Source organism: Plecotus auritus (genome assembly GCF_963455305.1).
Source record: "Plecotus auritus genome assembly, chromosome: 4".
Classification (NCBI taxonomy): Eukaryota; Metazoa; Chordata; class Mammalia; order Chiroptera; family Vespertilionidae; genus Plecotus; species Plecotus auritus.
In genome coordinates, this window is record NC_137775.1 from 83,019,838 (window position 1) to 83,039,102 (window position 19,265).

General features: G+C 41.7%; 1 protein-coding gene across 1 annotated transcript in view; it reads left to right on the forward strand.

The window, feature by feature from the left end:
• The window catches only part of PKHD1 (PKHD1 ciliary IPT domain containing fibrocystin/polyductin), a gene marked incomplete at both ends in the record, with an annotated part of 416,219 nt that overhangs the window by 13,104 nt on the left and 383,850 nt on the right, over positions 1-19,265 (forward strand). Inside the window, 10 exons of the mRNA XM_080665111.1 lie at positions 1,836-1,914; positions 3,166-3,240; positions 4,328-4,392; positions 5,092-5,131; positions 6,014-6,084; positions 8,053-8,154; positions 9,052-9,147; positions 11,441-11,582; positions 17,456-17,570; positions 18,574-18,855. Coding sequence (XP_080521237.1) covers positions 1,836-1,914; positions 3,166-3,240; positions 4,328-4,392; positions 5,092-5,131; positions 6,014-6,084; positions 8,053-8,154; positions 9,052-9,147; positions 11,441-11,582; positions 17,456-17,570; positions 18,574-18,855 — 1,067 coding nt within the window. The remainder of the gene's footprint in view (positions 1-1,835; positions 1,915-3,165; positions 3,241-4,327; positions 4,393-5,091; positions 5,132-6,013; positions 6,085-8,052; positions 8,155-9,051; positions 9,148-11,440; positions 11,583-17,455; positions 17,571-18,573; positions 18,856-19,265) is intronic.

Here is a 19,265-nt window from a genome sequence, read left to right on the forward strand (position 1 = left end):
CCTGTGAAGTGGCAGTAATACTTCCTGGAAGGTTCTCATTGTTTCAATACAGTCATCTACTGTGAAGGTGACAATTTCATGGTAATGTTCTTTCACGGCCATACCTGTGAATTCAGTGACCTTATGAACCCCATAGGTGCCCTTCTCTTTTATATTTTAGAAGTTTTACCTCCTAAACCAACACGTCTCATGTCTAAACATTGTAGGTGATGATGAAAGATGACAGCATAGATGGTTAAATTCTGTAATTCTTTGAAAAGCACATTCTTCCAGATTGGAGTTTGCGTGGTGCTCTTTATTTAACGTCATAACCTTGTTGTGATGTATTTGCTTAAAAGTTACCTCATGCAGTTCCACAGAACTGAGTTTAGCTGTTTTTCAACTATGGAAGTGATCAGCTCATGTAGGGCCCCCAAGCTCTTTCTGAGAAGGGGCTACTTTAGATTTCTTCCCCTACTCCTATAAGCAGAGGGCTAGGGGTCGTACTGAAGTGTGCCTTGCTGAAAGGAAACCGCTGATGACTGTAACTTCATTCATCTTATGAACTCAACAGAGGGGGGTATTAAGAATAAGCTTAATACCCAATGGGAAGCCGTGAAAGTCACATAGAAGAAACCCAGCAGAAGTCACCCATGTTTCAGCGGGCAAGGTACACACCAGCTATTTGTGGACCCCCAAATTATCCTACCTTTGAACATGAGCACATTAATGAAATGAACAAGACATGAGATTACCCATAATTCTGCTGCTATCTCATGCCCTTTCTTTTAGTTCCTGTCCATTTGGGTCAAACATGATATTTCTGTTGTACTCTGAGATATGGAAAAAAGTTTAATATCCCTGAGTACCCATGCAGGTGATATGAGCCTCCTCATATCACAGGAGTTCATATTAGCAAGTGTCCAGAGGAAAGTCTCACGGAACGTGGAGCAGCCCAAGGCATGCTGTTCTTCAGTCCCACATTGGGTGGATGGCCTAAACACAGGCAAGCAAGTAGAAGGGAGCCGGGTACAGAAACCTGCTCCTCTTGAAAGCTTCATGCTTCATGGTGTTGTATCACAAATCAGCGAGCTGGACAAGACACCTAATGAACCAATTAGTTAGGAGTCATCTTTATTGAGTGCAGGTTCAGAAAATATTACCTCTGTCAAATTCTGAACAAACATAGGAGAGAGTATTTCCTTTTTATATCCTTCTAGTTCTTTGTGTAAGACAGCTTGTAACCTTGAATACATATTATATCTAATCAAACACCTGTAATATCTATACAGACAACTTGTAACTTTGAGTACATATTATATCGAATCAAACACCTGTAACCTTGGATGAGCAAACACTTGGCAGAATATGTGAATTAATATAGTGTATCAGCCCCTTTAGATGGCTAGCTTGCAAGGTCAGACAATTAAGTTTATATTTTCTATTCAAGCAAAAAACAAAGTTATTTTACAGTCTAAAAATAACAGAGTTGACCTACAGAATAAGAGACTGTCTAAGAATAACAGAGTAGTTCAAACAGCAGTTTTTCCAAAGGAGGGACCATTATGCTTCAATGGGACTGTGAGGAAGGCCCACTATTCATTCCTTTTATGCAATATACATAGACCATTAAACTATAATTGCAATCAGTGGTTATTTTAGCCTTTCTAATCAGTAATATCAATCAAAGGATCATGATCCTTTCCTGTTGTACAGTTTATAAAGAAGTAAATATTCTGAATCATGACCAACTTGGCCATATTGAGTAGATGTATAAAAAGAAATACAGTTTATGTTATTCATTTAGAGTTTGAGATAAGTATATTCAATTTTTAAAAATCTTCTCTACTAAACAGGACAATTAATACATGTGCATGGCTGGATTATCACTGGACGATTAGAAACCTTTGATTTTAATGCTGAGTACATTGATAGGTAAGCGTGTGTTTGTTTTGATGTACGACTAGTTACAAATATGCTGTATTGCTTCCTGGGGCAGGCGTCCCTGATAGCAATAAATTGTAAGCAGTTGGCACAGAATTACTATTTTCCCTCTTTGCAGTTTATGGTCCCTGGTGAGCTGGGCTTCAGCATACTTGGCTAATGTAATTGTGACTGGTCAATTATGTTTGTCCATTTATTTACTGACAACTAGTCACTCTGGGCTTAGTGTGAATTATACTGTAATTGCATCTGGATTTTCTTTTTCCATTCTTCCCCATCCCCTTTTTGTTCCTCAGGATGAACTAAATTCTTTATAAAATGATGTGTGAACCCAAAAGACCATTAACTTCCTTGCTTGGTTGCTGTCTATTAGTGTGATCAGAGGAAATATGGAAGAAGGTACTGCAAGCCATTGAGTAATGTTTTCTGGGAGTGATTAGGATGTCAACATGACTTTTTCTATTGGAAGTTTTAAAAAAATGGAATGTGATACTACTAAATAATCTATACCAGAAAGAAGAGAATAAGAGGGGAGTGTTGAAGGTGGTTATTTAACCTATGAAGCAATTATAGTGAAAGTTTACAAAGTAGAAGGCACATAATCTTACTATATGCTTGGCTGAGTAGATTCTGTATACTGTGTCTAATTTTTCCTTCACCCTTGGACAGGGTGGGCCATCTTCCTCTGTTCCGCTTCCTCTCTTTGATTTTTCCCTAGTTGAAGAGAACAGGACTCGAGTACTCTCAAGATCTACATTTCTGGCATTCAATAAGGCTCAACTTGTCTTGAAAGGAAATTATTTTTCCTGTGGAAGATAGAAGCCCAAAGCACACCACTGGCAATATACCTTATTCACGACTTGGTTCCATTTTAGCCTTGGTCTGGGAAACAGTCTTTGTTAGGGGGAACAAAGGCATAAACCCCTCTATAGCTTTGTGTAGACCCACTATAGCCAATGTGAGGATGATGAAGATCTTTCGGGAGAGAAGAAATGCTCCCTCTGCACTGTGAGAGGATGAACCATGAAACAGTGTTGTGCACCCCTACCTTCAGGCTGAGAATTTGGTTCAACATGTCCTCACAGGACAGACTTCACTCACCTGCAGTAATACTCCATAAATTCAGAAGAGAATGTTCATAACAATGTTTTGTCTGAGTTTTGCCTGGAATGTTTGCTGGAAGCATTGCATACTATATTGTCTCTTTTCTCCCCCCCCCCTCTTTTTTTTTTTTTTATCCAGCCCATTGATCTTGGAAGCTCAAGGAGACTACTGGGTCACTCCTTGCTCTCTTGTAAATAGGCAGACTGGAAGCCAGTGAGTGTTTTTCTTGCTAGTATATATGCTTTTAGGTTCTTCCACCTGGGTAGAACACACGTGCACATACACAAACAGCTATTTTTAAATACAAATTACCATAATTGTTGAATGCTTTGGCTTTAGACTCTGAAAAAGGCACAGTAATTAATTCAAAATGCAAATTGAAGTGATTCTGAAACCTTTCTTGAAAACAGTGGCTACTTCTTCCTAAGTGCTTACTGTAGGCCACGCCCTGCTCCAATGCTTTACCTTTAAGCCACTCAGTAACCTTGTGAGTACATATAGTTATTAGTCTCACTTTATAGCTAAGGAAACTGAGGCACAGAGAGGTTAAGTAATTTGCCCAATGTCTTACAAAGAGAAAGTGGCAAAGGTAGGACTTGAACTCTGGCTGACTAACCAGCCTCCAGAGTTCATGCTCTTCACCACTATACTATAATGACTAGCTAAAGAAACAAGCAACTACTACATATATTTATTTACAATGACAATGAAACAATGACAATTTTTAAAAAGTGTGTCTACATACTTGTAGTCCAGATAACCAACATTTTTGCTGGATTTTCACTTTACTCTAGACTAAGTGGATTAACCTCCCTTTGAGGTCATCACAAGAATTATACTCTATGGCTTAGCTTTTTAGGACTAGCATTTAGTAGAGCCAATTTCTATAACGTGGTTTCTTCCTGGTGTCTTAAGTTTTTCTGCCCAGGATTGTCCTCTTTTAAATTCACTCCTGCTAATAGATTTTTTAAAATAAGAATTTTGCTGTCTTTGTCATAAAACAGATTTTGGAAAGACAGGACTGATGGAGGGTAGGAGTAAGTAAAATGTCTCTCACACTGTGTTTTTGACTGGTGGCAAATGAGATGACAACCCTAGTTAGTAGTGCCCTAAGCATCTGTCCCAATGACCTCATTATGCTTTTAGTATCTACCAAGTTTCTCTGACTAATTTGCTATTATTATTATTATTATTATTATTATTATTATTATTATTGCTTTATGTTTATGACTAAAGAGTTAGAACTTCTGAACTAAGTTGTCTGGGAATTGTCACCTCAGGTGTTTGGTTCTTTCCCTAGCTACCCCCTTCAGGAAGACCATGGTCTTGGCACTCTGCAGTGCCGTGTGGAAGGCAACTATATTGGTATGTTTGCGAAGTATCAGCTTTAAAGTCTTATTCATTTCTTTCCCTATATGTGGAAAAAAACTATTTCAAGCATTGGTTCTCATGAGGATGATAATAGTAACTACCATTGTTGAGAACTCCCTACAGACCCTATATATGCCCGGCTGGTGTGGCTCAGTGGTTGATCATCGACCTATGAACCAGGAGGTCACGATTTGATTCCTGGTCAGGACACATGCCCAGGTTGCCGACTCAATCCCTAGTACGGGGCAGTCAATCAATGATTTTCTTTCATCGTTGATGTTTCTATCGCTTTCTCCCTCTCCCTTCCTCTCTGAAAACAATAAAAATAAAACAAAAACCCTATGTAAAGCAGTTTTAATATAAACTAATATCATCCTCACAATAAACCTGTGAGATTGGTGGGATAAAATTGAAGCTAGTAATCAGTGGAGTAGGATTTCTCAGTTGGTCTAACTTTACGCCTGAGCTCTTATCTGCCATCTGCTAATACATTTCTCCTTTTATTGGTGGATGTTAACATTGCTGATGGAGCAGAGATGCGAGGTGTTTATTTTGGGTACCATTGAGGAAATTACAGGTTTGGGTCATGGCTTGATGGTATCTGGAGTCCTTGGGGTAATGGTAGTAATGGCCTGGCCTAAGTGATTAATGCAGATTCCTGTACTAATGTCTTTTTTTGTTTGTTTGTTACAGGTTCCCAGAATGTTAGTTTCTCAGTATTTAACAAAGGAAAGTAAGTAACTGGGAGGAACCAAATTTATCTTCATCTTGTATTATCTCTCTCTTATCTTGCTTCCTTTATTTAACCTTGTATAAAAAAATTTCAAACATATTGAACAGAATAGAATGATAAAACCATGTGTACCTACTTGATCTCTTTTATTTGGGTAGATAAAATTGATTCCTATGCACTCATCTTGAAATAATGTAAATATTTTAATGTGATGATGGTCAGAATTTTGGGAATTACCTCATGAATACTCTCATAGCATTGTAAATTTAAGATAGTACATAATTTTATTAAATACATTGTGCCATTCCAGGAATTTCATGATGGGAAGTGTACAAATTTCATAGAGGTATGGAGATATAAATTAGAATTTTAAATTTCTTTCTGTATGACTTACCTCATGTTCTGTCACTATATAATTTGGCAGGTATTTTCCTTAAAAACGCATTGTCTAAATAATATTAATTTCATTGTGATGACGGTGACATGTTACCCTCAGCTACACAGTCCAAAGTATGGGTATTCCATGTCTCTCTCTGTCTCTGTCTCTCTCTCTCTCTCTCTAAGTTAGGAAGGAATAAAACTAATATCCACTGAGTATCTGCTATAGGCCAGCTCCATATCAAGCCCTTTCACATTCATCATTTCATTTCATGCTCTTGATACTCTGTGAAACTGGTATTATTATTCTAATACAGTCACTTTCTAGATCAGAATACTTTGCCCCTTTGGTATCCTTCTATAGTCATCAAAAGGAGCTGATATTTAAACAGTTCTAAAGATTATTGGAGGTTAGCTCACAGTCTTCCTTTTAGGCAGCCAATAAAAAAAAAAGCCATTTCAGATGCTATATTCATCCAAAACACCATTTTGTCTTTTTTAAAGGTCAATGGTCCATAAGAATGCATGGCTGATCAGTGCTAAACAGGACCTTTTCCTGTACCAGACATACTCAGGTATTAGTCCCTTCACCCTATACTCCTCACTCCTTCCCTCACACCTCACTGAACCTTGGGCCCTCCTTCCAAAATTCTTAGTGCTAGACAGTGCAGGTCTAATTCTAAATCTTATTCATGTAATTAATATACTATTGGAAGTATACTCTCCTTGCCACCCACCCCAAGCTTCTTTGTGAGTCTGCCCATCAATATTGAACCTTGACTATGAGATAGGCTGGCAGGTATCTCTGATCACACAACTATTTCATATTTCTAGCACCAATATCTTCTTGGGATGTGGACTCTCAGGCCAGAACTTCTTCATAGCAGAGCAGGCTGTTATGTAAAGAGCCCAAGGCTGAACTCCTCTAGCGCTGGCATTAAAGTACTAGTTCAGTTTGGTTAAGTCATTTAGCCTTTCTGAACCCCAAACAAACATCTATAAAGTGGACAGGATGGAGTTTGTCCTTCTAATTCCATGAATTGTTGATGAAGCAGATGAGTTTGGGATCCTCTCCCCTCATCTCCATATCAATTCAATCATCAATTTCTACCAATTTTATCTGCCATATATTTCTTAAATATGACGTATCCACTCTGTCTCTACAACCATTGCCTTAATTCAGGATTTCATCATTTCTTGCCTGGCATGCTGCAATAGTTTCTAAGGGGCCCTGACCTGCCATCTGTCCCTGCTGATCCATGCTCTACATAGCCACCACCGTTCACACATCTGATGCCTCTCCCCTGCTTACCATCCTCCTCTAAAGGCTTCTCATACTCTGCAGGGGATGGTACAAGCTCTGACCTCCTCCTTGTCTCTCTCTCTCTCTCTCTCATATTCCAGCAACTCTTAAATGCACTGTGCACCTTCACTTGGCCAGTTCTAATTCATCCTTTAACATTCACTTTCTACTCTACCATACCCACTCCCCTCACGTAAATCTCTCCTGGGCACTTTCCTATTCTCTCTCTAATTTCACTAGCCTAAGATATAATAATTATACTTTTGTGTACCTGCCCTTCCTTATTCTTTTGATCTCCTCAAGGATGGGGACTATTTTGTATTCATCTTTATATTCCTAGCACTGCATCATATGTGCTCTGTGAATGTTGAAAAGAATTATAAAATAGTAGATGAAAAGAAGGGGGTTATTATTAGTGTTGAATTTTGATACTTGAATGTGGAGATCCATCATTGCCCCCATATATCTCCTCTGCTTTGTCTCATGGACCAAAGTGTTATCTATGAGATGCCCTGATAAAATTCATATTTGGAAGTGGTACTTTCAATTTATCATAGATCATGGCTCTTCTTTCCCCTTGAGGGAATAACATTTAGAACTGTCCAAGTTTGATCATAGATGAGGAAAGGATCAGGGAAACTGAAATTCCTAGGGATATGTGACATCTTCCTGTGTTTTGAAACAATCAGAAGGCAGCATGAAAATGGGTGTGAGGTGGTAAGTGCGGGGGCGGTGGGGGGGCAGTTTGGGACATGCAGTAAGGGGAGGAGTGCAAGGGTATTGAAGACAGTGTGATCCATTCCTTTGCTTAGAGAAAATTCAGACTCATGGGTAAACTGAGGCCTTGCATGGTGCATCCAAAGGCGATTCCTCTATAAAGTATAACCTGTTCTGTGACTTGAGGTTGGTAGTCTTTGGGGTTGGGAGACAGATTTCCTAAGAAAGCATCGTGGTATGTAGGTATTTTTGCTTACAGCCTAAGTGATTACATTTCCCTTCCCTTTCAAATATTGATCCTATATAATATATGTCATCATACATATTATTATGTGAGAGTCCTTTTTATTATCTGCATTTTAAAATGACTATTACTAGAAAAGATTTCAACTGTTTCTTAGTCTTAGAAAGTTATGGTAAGACATATAAATTATTGATAGTTTCTGTTATTATATTATTATCTGGGTCATATCCTGGTCTATATTTGGAAGATTACCTTTTTTTTTTTCTTTTTCTCTTGCAGAAATACTGTCTGTGTTTCCAGAAACTGGGAGCCTTGGGGGAAAAACAGACATCACAATTACAGGAGACTTCTTTGACATCCCTGCCCAGGTTATCATTGCAGGTAAGTAAGTTGAAATGGCTGAAAATAGTTCACAGTTTAAAATGCTGTAGGAGGTTATGTGTCTCTTAGGGCATGGAGAGGGTTAGGGGGAAGCAATCTTTGTCTCTTCTGACTCATCGTGCCACCCCGCTCTCATATTTTACCTGTGTTTGGTTGAGACCAGGTGGGATCGTGGTTCTGCAGCTCTGCTACATGTAACAGGAATAGGATGTCCTTAGACACACTCACAATTCATGGGCAATTCCCTCAGGTGTCCCCATCTTGGGAATGAAGGGGGGGTGGGCAAAAGTATAGCTGCCTCTTCACAAAGGTTTGCACCTACTAATAGGCAACCCCTATCCTTCTCCTTGCTTAGCCCTCTCTGTGTGGACAGGCTGGAGCGGGCAGGCAATTACTCTGCAGATTCTTCTGGAATGCCCTATGGCAAACCCTTATGTGGAACCTATCTAGAACCTTTAGTTATGCCAGGTGGATGCTCCTTTAGGTGGTGACACCAAGATGCAGGAAAATGCCCTAACACTCCCACGTCACACATACCTTCCCAAGCTCATCCTGGTCTATATTTGGAAGCTTACCTTTTTTCTTTTTTTTTTTCCTCTTGCTAAAATATTTCAGCTAAGGGGTTCAGTACACCTTTGTGGATGGCATTGCGTTGCTTTCTTTTGGATTTTATAAGCTGCCCTATGCTCTACTGCCCTGTACTCTCCCTTTCCTGGCTTCCTTCACTGGGGGTGACAAGTTTTGCTATACTTTTTACATCCAGCCCTGTGCCTTAGACTAGGAGCCTGTGTACTTCAGTGTGATCCTGTTGTCTTACCATCAAATTCTATGTATCTATCTCTCTGTATATTCATATCTATACCTACACCTATATCTAATTTAAAAAATTCTCCTCAGGCATTCCCTGTGATGTTAGACACGTGTCTCCCACGAGGATTGCATGCACCACTAGGGCCCCGGGAGAAGGTGCAAGGCTCACTGCTCCTCAGGCAGGTAAGGAGGTCACCAGGGCTGGTCAGTGACCTTCGGTTACATTTTAACCAGGATGGGCTTGGAAGAAGAAATGAAAGTGTTGGCATTCTGTCTTTTGACTGGTTAGCTCAGTGAGCTCTGGGTCCATGATACCTCTGTCAGGGCTTTCCTCTCAGAGTGGCTCTAGCTTTATTCAGTTGTTCATCAACATTGCACTCCTGGCCCCAGATGGACGGCCAATGGGGTTCAGTGGAGACCATGATCCTGGAAGCATAACTGCAATCAAGTCATTGTTATCCCGGAGCATTAGAGCACGCTCATAACAGCAGCATCAGGAAAGGCCAGAGAGTGGGGCACAGTGGGGTGCACTTAAATGGTGGTTCTTCTCTGAGGCACCTGTCTGCTACTTTGAAAGGTAAGGCTGTGCTGTGCCATTGCCACAAGTTTATGGTTGAAGTGGCAGAAATGGAGAAGGCGAGGTCCCACCTATCCTTCTCTAATTAAACCTTCCACCTCATGGCTACAAATGGAAAGCACACAACTGGGGCACTTTTCTGGGAAGCATTAGGACTGGAGGCTCAAGTGTAGCTAGGGATGGGGGCAGCCGGCATCTTACGTAGCCCAGAATGGCAAGCTGCATGCCTGTATTCCTCACCTGCCCGCATGGGCTGACTTCATGGTTAAAATCCAGGCAGTGAACTCACTTCCAGGATTTCAGCACTTAGAAGGCAGAGGGTGGAGAAACCTTCCTAAAGAAAGGCCATTTGGGTGTGAAGATGCATGCAAAGCTTTGGCTGGGGCCTTCTCCAGGTCCCAGATCTGCAGTTTTTACTCAGGGAAAGCTCCCATCCAAGGAAACCACCGAAGCAGGTGCTGGAGAGAATGTTTCCTTTGTCAGGAAATGGAGAACTGTCCCCTTTTTGAGGGGTTCCTGCATTAGCTACTTGGGTAATGGTAGGATAATTTCCTGAATGCCGCTGTTCTTGAGGATTAACAGTGCCCTTTATGAAGATGCTTGGAAGTTTCTTCTGTGGAAGTAGAGCAGATTATTATGTAATGCAACGGTTCTAAATGGCCCACAGGGAACATTTGACCACGCCTGGCAGTTACAACTGGGAAGGGGGTGGTGGTGCTACTGGCCTCTTAGTGGCTGGAGCCCATAGGTGCCACTAAACAGCCTTCAATGCACAGGACAGCCAACACCCAGGTATCCAGCCCAAAGTGCTGAGGTTGAGAAGCCTCAAGTAATATATCAAAATATGCTCTTATTTTTCTACTTATTCATTATCATTTCCCCTTTTAAGGGTTAATGAGGAGTAATAGTAGTAGTTTAAAATAATAATTACTGTCACTGTCCTTTATTGAGTACTTAGTATATTTTAGACTCTTTGTGTATATAGTTCAAGCACTCTTAGTCTTTTTTTTTGGCCAGAATTGTCAAATTTACCCAGTTTTCCCCCAAGCTTTATTAAGATATAATTGACATATAACTCAAGCTTCATTAGTCTTTTCTGCATTATCTCTATTTATTATTGGCCCCATGCATGAGAAAATGAAGGCATCAAGCAGTTTGCTCAAAGCTACACATTTAATAAGTGGCAGAGCTGGCATATGAACCCACAAATATGTGATTCCAGAGCCTTTACCCTCAATTCAAGTTTGTATCTAATATTGATTACACATGGGCCTTCGGTCTCAGGGTTCGCCTAAAATAAAATACAAATTAATGAGTACAACATCATTGAAAATTTCACTTAATAGCTGCATGTCACATGATTTGTTCTATGTGCAGATTCACAAACTGAGGCCATGACATGTGAAAAATGTAAGGATTGCCAATTTTCTGAGGAATAAAAGGATCTTAGGGAATACAACTCCCAAACTGGATTGGACATTAAAAGATACTGAATCCACTCCTCAACAATCAAGTCCCAAGTACATGATCACATCTTCCCCTTTACTCAACCAGAGTTTGCTTGTTTACATTTTCTCTAGGACTTGGGCCTCTTCTCCAGACACTCTCATTAAAAGACTCCCTACACTTCTCTGGTCCTCTAAAAATATTTCCCCTTACCATTCCTTATTCATCCTCTCTTTCCAAGAGGCTAAATCCCACCCCAAGCAGTATTTACTGCTTTGCAGAACATTAGTATTACCTATAGAACCAATTCCATGCCCTTTCCACCTGGGTCTCAGTTGACTCACCCTTCTAGTTAGTAACTAGATCATCTTTACTCTGTTGTCTGAAGTAAAGTAGTTCCTCAATTTGGGGAGGAATGCTCTCTGGTGTTTATGAAGTATACCTGTCTTCCAGGCAACCGGGGGCTTCTTTTTGAAGTTGGAGATGCTGCTGAGTGCTTGGACCTAAATGAAACCACCCCTGGGTACAGGCGGCACATTGTCCCTAATGCCAGTTCTCCATTTGGATTTTGGTCAAAGGAAGGGCAACCTTTCAGGTATGTTGTAGGAAAAGTGAGAATCCATGTCCAAAGCATCTTTAGGAGACAGATAACTAAGCTATTAGGTTTCCAGGATAAAATTTATAAAGTCCACCAATTTCACAACAGAGTTTGATCATTGTTATTTACTGGTATTGGTCATACTCTAGTGTACTGCAGGTCTCTTATAGGTGCATGCTAAATTTTAAAATTTTTTTATTGATTTCAGAGAGGAAGGGAGAGGGAGAGAGAGATAGAAATATTAATGATGAGAGAGAGAATCATTGATCAACTGCCTCCTGCATGCCCCACACCAGGGATCAAGCCCACAACCTGGGCATGTACCCTGACCGGGAATTGAACCAGGACCTCCTGGTTCATAGGTTGATGCTCAACCACTGAACCACACAGGTCGGGCATGTGCATGCTAAATTTTGAATAGATAAATTTCATACTTTATACAATTTAGTTTACAATTTGATTTGGAGATGACTATTAATTGGCATATTGAGTTGAGTAGGCTAAGAGACTTATACGAGAGCAGGGTAAAATTTGCTGTGGGTACGTGGTTAAGACATGAAACTCACATTTGGATGATGCCGAAGAAAGATGCCAGCATTTGCCCATTGGTCATATGAGGGAGCAAAGGCTGGAGCCCTGTGAGACATTGTTTTCAGTAGTAGTGACTGCAGTGTGATTATGTGGTTTTGAGTCTTTTTAAACCCTGCAAGGATATTGCCAAAATTTCTAGTTCTCCAAAGTGGGCTTAAAAGTATAAAAAATGAGAATTTCTTAGACATACTGTTTCTTAATGTACTCCCAATCCTATATAATAAAGAGGTAATATGCAAATTAACCCTCACACCCTCACAAGATGGCTGCCTACGACCAGGCCAGCAGCGGGGTTAGTGAGGGACGACCAAATAACTGAACAAGCAGGCTGTGTGGGGCGACCAGGCCGGCAGGGGGGTTAGTGAGGGATGACCAAACGACTGAACAAGCAGGCTGTGTGGGGAGACCAGACTGGCAGGGTGGTCAGTGAGGGATGACCAAATGACTGAACAAGCAGGCTGCGTGGGGCAACCAGGCTGGCAGGGGTGTTAGTGAGGGACGACCAAATGACTGAACAGCAGGCTGTGTGGGATGACCAGGCCAGTGGGGGGGCCATGAAGGACAACCAGGCCAGTAGGTGGGGGGGGAAGTTAGGGGCAACCAGGCCAGCAGAGGGGGGCATTTTGGGGCAACTAGGCTGGCGGGGGGTGGGGGGGAGTAAGAGGCTACCAGGCCGGCGGCGGGGGGAGGGCAGTTGGGGGCGACCAGGCCAGCGGGGGGTGGGGGGGGAGGGTGCAGTTGAGGGCGACCAGGCTGGCAGAGGGGGGCAGTTTGGGGTGACCTGGCCGGCAGCAGGGGGCAGTTAGGGGCGACCAGGCAGGTAGGCAGGTGAGCAATTAGGAGCCAGCAGTCCAGGATTGTGAGAGGGATGTCTGACTGCAGAATCGGGCATAAACCGGCAGTTGGACATCCCCCAAGGGGTCCTGGATTGGAGAGGGTGCAGGCTGGGCTGAGGGGGACCACCCCCATGCACGAATTTCGTGCACCAGGCCTCTAGTGTATATAGAAGCATAGATCCTTTCTGTGATATCCTTTACTCTTTTGAGAGAGGTTGGTCATGATTCTGAGTGTGAATTAGAGCCATTCTGTGAGCTCCTCCAAAGATTTGGCCATATTCATTGTTAATTCAGTTGTGGAATGAAAAGATTTTTTCCCTTAGGGAAATCTATAAGCAGAATAGAATTTCTCTTGTTCTGGAAGCCTTACTAACTAGGTATTTAACCACCAATATATGTTTTTTATTTTTTTTATTTTTTTTAATTTATTTTTTTAAATAAATCTTTATTCAGATTATTATAATTGTTTCTCCTTTTTCACCCCATAGCTCCCCTCCACCCGGTTCCCACCCCACCTTCTGCCCTTACCTCCCCCCACCCACTGTCCTCATCCATAGGTGTATGATTTTTGTCCAGACTCTTCCTGAACCCCCCATACCCCCTTCCCCCTGAGAATTATCATTCCACTCCCTTTCTATGCCCCTGATTCTATTATATTCACCAGATTATTCTGTTCCTCAGGTTTTTAATTCACTTGATTTTTAGGTTCACTTGTTGACAGATATGTATTTGTTGTTCATAATTTTTATCTTTACTTTTTTCTTCTTCCTCTTCTTTAAGAATACCTTTCAGCATTTCATATAATACTGGTTTGGTGGTGATGAATTCCATTAGCTTTTTCTTATCTGTGAAGCTCTTTATCTGCCCTTCAGTTCTGAATGATAGCTTTGCTGGGTAGAGTAATCTTGGTTGTAGGTTCTTGCTATTCATCACATTGAAAATTTCTTGCCACTCCCGTCTGGCCTGCATAGTTTCTGTTGAGAAATCAGCTGACAGTCGTATGGGTGCTCCCTTGTAGGTAATTAACTGTTTTTCTCTTGCTGCTTTTAATATTCTCTCTTTGTCTTTTGCTCTTGGCATTTTAATTATGATGTGTCTTGGTGTGGTCCTCTTTGGATTCCTTTTGTTTGGGGTTCTGTGTGCTTCCTGGACTTGTAAGTCTATTTCTTTCACCAGGTGGGGGAAGTTTTCGGTCATTATTTCTTCAAATAGGTTTTCAGTATCTTGCTCTCTCTCTTCTTCTGGCACCCCCATAATTCTGATGTTGGTACACTTGAAGTTGTCCCAGAGTCTTCTTACACTATCTTCAACTTTTTGGATTTTTTTCTTTTCTTTTTGCTTTTTCGGTTGAGTGTTTTTTGCTTCTTTGTATTTCAATTCTTTGACTTGATTCTTGTGTTCCTCTAGTCTGTTTTTGGGTCTCTGTATAATATTTTTTATTTCAGTCAGTGTATGTTTAATTTCTAGTTGGTCCTTTTTCATATCTTCGAGGGTCTCGTTATATTTATCGGCCTTTTCTAGGATATTCTTGAAAAGCCTTATAACCGTGGTTTTGAATTCTATATCCAGTCATTTATTTTCCTCCATTTCTTTCGTTTGTGATCTGTTTCTTTGACCCCTGCATTTTCACTGATTCCCTGAGTTTGTAGGGTAGATTTGTGTGCTAGGTTTCCTATATGGCCCAGTGGGTCAGCCTCCCCAGTTAACCTGAGGTGGACACTCTTGGTGCACCCCTTTGTGGACTGTGTGTACAGCCTTGTTGTAATTAAGTCTTGATTGTTGTTGGTATCACTGGGAGGAATTGACCTCCAGGCCAGTTGGCTGTAAGGATCAGCTGTGTCTATGCTGGGAGAAGTTTGGTGCTGGAGACCACCAATATATGGTTTTAAAGTGGCAATAATTTGTGGTCCCTTATGGCACCTAATTCATCTTTGTCATCCTTTTGGAGGACCATCAATGATGTTCAAAGGAAAACCTTTTAGCTATAGTTAGTGTGTGGGATGTTAAGGAGAGAGTAAAACCACCTCAAAAGACAAAAGAGCATTTTGACTGTATGGTACGACTTGTAGGGTATGTCTCTTTAACTGCTATTTTGAGGAGCCATAAACCAGAGAGTAACTCTTTTCTTCTATGTCATTCATTTCTTTAAAATTCAAAAATTTTAAGTTAAGAATTGGAATATTTATTAATTGATAAATTAATTATATTGATGGACCTTTAAAATAGTTATTTTCAAAACTATTTCAGAATATACTTTAAAATATATATATATATATATATATATATATATATATATACACACACACACACACACACACACACATATATATATATTTATTGATTGATTTCAGAGAGGAAGGGAGAGGGAGAGAGAAACATCAATGATGAGAGAGAATCATTGATCTGCTGCCTCCTGCATGGCCCATATCAGGGATCGATCAAGCCTGCAACCTGGGCATATGCCCTGACAGGGAATCGAACCGTGATCTCCTGGTTCATAGGTCAACACTCAACCACTGAGCCATGCTGCCTGGACTCAGAAAATACTCTTGATATTTATTGGGGTAGTGTAATAATTTTCTTATCCATATCTGTCTCTAATACTAGGTCACTAGAACTTATATTAAACACTAGAGGCCTGGTGCACGAAATTCATGCACTTGGACGGGGGGGGGGGTCCCCCAGCCTGACCTGTGCCCTTTCACAGTGTAGGAGCCCCGCGATCGATCACCCCAAAGAGTGTAGGCCCACCCACCCATCTGGGGCTCCTCGATGGATTGCCCCAAAGAGGTAGGCTGGAGTCGGAGGTCCCACCTCTGTGCCACGCGGAGCTGCGGGACCCCCAGGCCTCGCTATGCGGAGCCACGGGACCCGCCTCTGCGCCGCTCATGCAGCATCAAGCCCCTGCTCAACCGCGTGTGCACGCAGTTCTGCCCACCTGTGCGTGCCTGCTGTGCACGCAACCTCCCGGTGATTGCTTGTTGCAGCGTGAGGGCATCACAGTGTGAGGGTGTCACGACCACATAGACTTTTATAATAGTATTGTAACATTGCTTGCAATCGGATGTATTTTAATTTGAAATTGCTAACATGTTCAATTGACTCTTCTCTGTGGACAGTAGTCTTTTTAATTGGGAATAAAAGACTTTGCAGGTGTTGGGGTATCTGATAAGCTCAGAGCATATACTTTTGGTTTTGTGTGTGAAATATTACCTAATTAGTAAACCCCAAACAATTGAAAACAATTTACTGACCACCTAGATTCAGTACTGTGAGTGTTAGAAGGTCTAGAACAAGGTCATTGTCCTTGCGGAATGACCACCCTTGTGACGCACATGTACAGCCACAGAGCAAGGCAAGACGGCACACACTGAAATTCCTCAGTGTACCCAAGTGTGTGTCCTGATCTTCTTATTCAGTTCACTTGATACACATTGAGTTATTGCCTGTCCCAGGCCTTCTAGGATCAATGACTTCATGAGACTCAACAACTGAGGAAGTATTTCAGAGCTAGTTTGCAGATGAGGAACTGTGGTCTCCAGTAGGTAAAGTGGTTTTTCTAATATTGCACAATAATCAAGTGGCAGAACCAAGTTCTGAATTTTTCTGACTTCAAGGCCTATGATTTCTCCCTAAAGTCACCTAAGCCACATTAGGGCACATGTCCCTCTTTCTCCATGGGAATATGGTTTTTAAAAGGACACACCTGCATGTCAAACCCCACATAAACAAACACCTGTTTCTAGGAAGTTAATATCTACACGAGGGAGAGGAAATGGAGAGAAGTCCCTCTTGATATCATTTTGGGCCATTTCAGGACTATCACTTTACTTCTCATAAAGAAATGCACAGTGTCGTCTAGAAGTCAAGATTATTTGGGAGGAAACGTTCTAGCTAACGTATGATTATCCCCATACACGGACAGCTGCACAGACTGAATGTAAGGTGGCTAATGTGTGACTTCAGCCAGAGGGGTGATCTAATATAGCTTGTGATGTATGAATGTGTTAGAGATGGAGACAAGGAACAAGGGTTCCAGATCAAGTCAGAACAATTTCTGATCAGTGAACTCTCCTTATTTCTAATAATAAGAATAATATTTAGTATTGATTGAGCTCCTACCAGGGACTAGACTCTGCACTGCTGTGTGAGATAGATTCTCAGTCAAGCCTCCAGACAGCCCGATGCTGGGGCTTCCACTTTCCCAAAGAGGGTGGGACTGCAGGGGAGCTGTGGCTGGTGTGAAAGGATGGGTTGTGATATTGAGACTAGTTGGGCGCCACAGCTGTTTCCAGGGTACACTGGCCAATCCCGTGGCACAAAAGTCAAGTGTTTCTTCCTCATTACCATAAAGAAGAAAAAAGTACAGGCGGAACCACTCGCTGGGTCAGTGATTCGGGCCTTGGTTGCTTTCGCTTGACCCTGTGTTCCTCTGCGTTACAGAGCACGGCTCAGTGGGTTTTTTGTGGCCCCAGAAACAAATAATTACACTTTCTGGCTCCAGGCGGACAGCCAAGCTTCCCTGCATGTCAGTCGGTCAGAGGATCCCAGGACCAAGGTATTCACCTTCTTCTCATTTTCCTTTTCCTTGTCCCCAGTCCTTTACTCATATAAAAAAATAATAAAAAATCTAAAACTAAAACTCTCATGTTCTACAAATAGTTGTAACACACCATTAGGCAAATATAGATTCTTTTTGATGGGGGGAGGGGCTCATTAGAAAAGTTTTAAATTGAGATATAATTGACATGCTTTTAATTGTTGAAAAAAATTTGGTTGAATATGTTGGCACCTACTGTTTATTGAGCACTTACTATAGGCTGGGCATTATGCTTCATTTTTTTAATATACCTTGTCTCTAATTTTCACAGGATTTCTGTGAGCTATGTATATTTATTTCTATTTTTTCAGATAAGGAAATTGGGATTTAGAAGGGTTGTATGGTCAATCCAGGGCCACTTGGGATAATAAGAGCCATATTTAGGATTCAAACCCCGATTTGTCTGACTCCAAAGTTTGTGCCTTGCCCCCTAATTTTGGGTAGGGATATAATCAGTCTTCTGTAGGAATTTCCCCATCAGTTTTGAAGGATAAGAAAAGGTGATTTTAACGAACAGCCAAATTCACTACTGCTATTGATAAAGAACCAAAAGATCTCTTTTCAATTTATTAATATGCTTCTATTAAATGAAGCATATTAATTGCTAGTTGGCTAGAGAAACATTACAGATTTTGATATGATCACTCCTTCTACATTTCTTGAAGGGCTTGGTAGTGCTTTATCTGCAGCATCATGTAAACCCAGGGTCTCAGGCTGGCTGTTCCTGCTCTAAAGGTGGCTCATGCAGCCTCTCCTCAATACTACTCAATTGAGAAAAAGAGGGAGAAGGAGGGGTGCAGAAGCATAAACAGCCATAAGCCTCACTGTGGCTTGGCTAACTGGCTGGAAAGGCAGACCAATCCTCAGGTCCTTGTTAATAGCTGTCCAGACACTTGCTGTTGGAGAAGGAAATACTCAGAAGCTCCACAGTGCTGATCGTGATATGTTTATTGGGGCACAGGTGAAGGTGGCCTCCATCAGGGTGGGCACTGCTGACTGGTTTGACTCCTGGGAGCAGAATGGGAATGATGAAGGCACCTGGCAACGGAAGTCCCCCAAGTTGGAGCTGCTTGGGGGAGCCAGGTACTACCTGGAGGCAGAGCAGCGTGGGAGAGCCCCCAGCCGGGGCATGAGAATTGGTGTCCAGATCCACAACACCTGGCTGAATCCCGATGTGGTCAGCACTTACCTGCGGGAGAAGCATCAGATCCGAATCCGCGCTCGGAGACTTCCGGATATCCAGGTCTGCATCCCTTCTCAGTCCCTTGGACTTACGTTCAGGGCCTGAATTCTGGAAGGGATGTAATGTTGCCTAGTGGAAGGATCACTGCCTGGGAGCAGAAAATTTGAGTTGTAATTATCACTCTGCTGCCAAAGAAAAAGGATATGTATCCAATAGGGTTGTGGGGACATTTAAAAAAAATGCAAAGTCTTGTTATTGAGAAGACTTTATTCATGGACTTAGTGTCAGGAATTTAAGGTTTGGATAAATAATTCTTTTGGAAACTTACTCCTTAGAGAGGAGATGGGGTCCTCTGAACACCCACACTCGCGTGTGCATGCTAAAGCATGTATTAGTACACCCAAGATTTCATAGCCTTTTGACTGATTCAGGTCCTATTTCCCTATTGGCTGTGTTTTCTAAGTCTACTT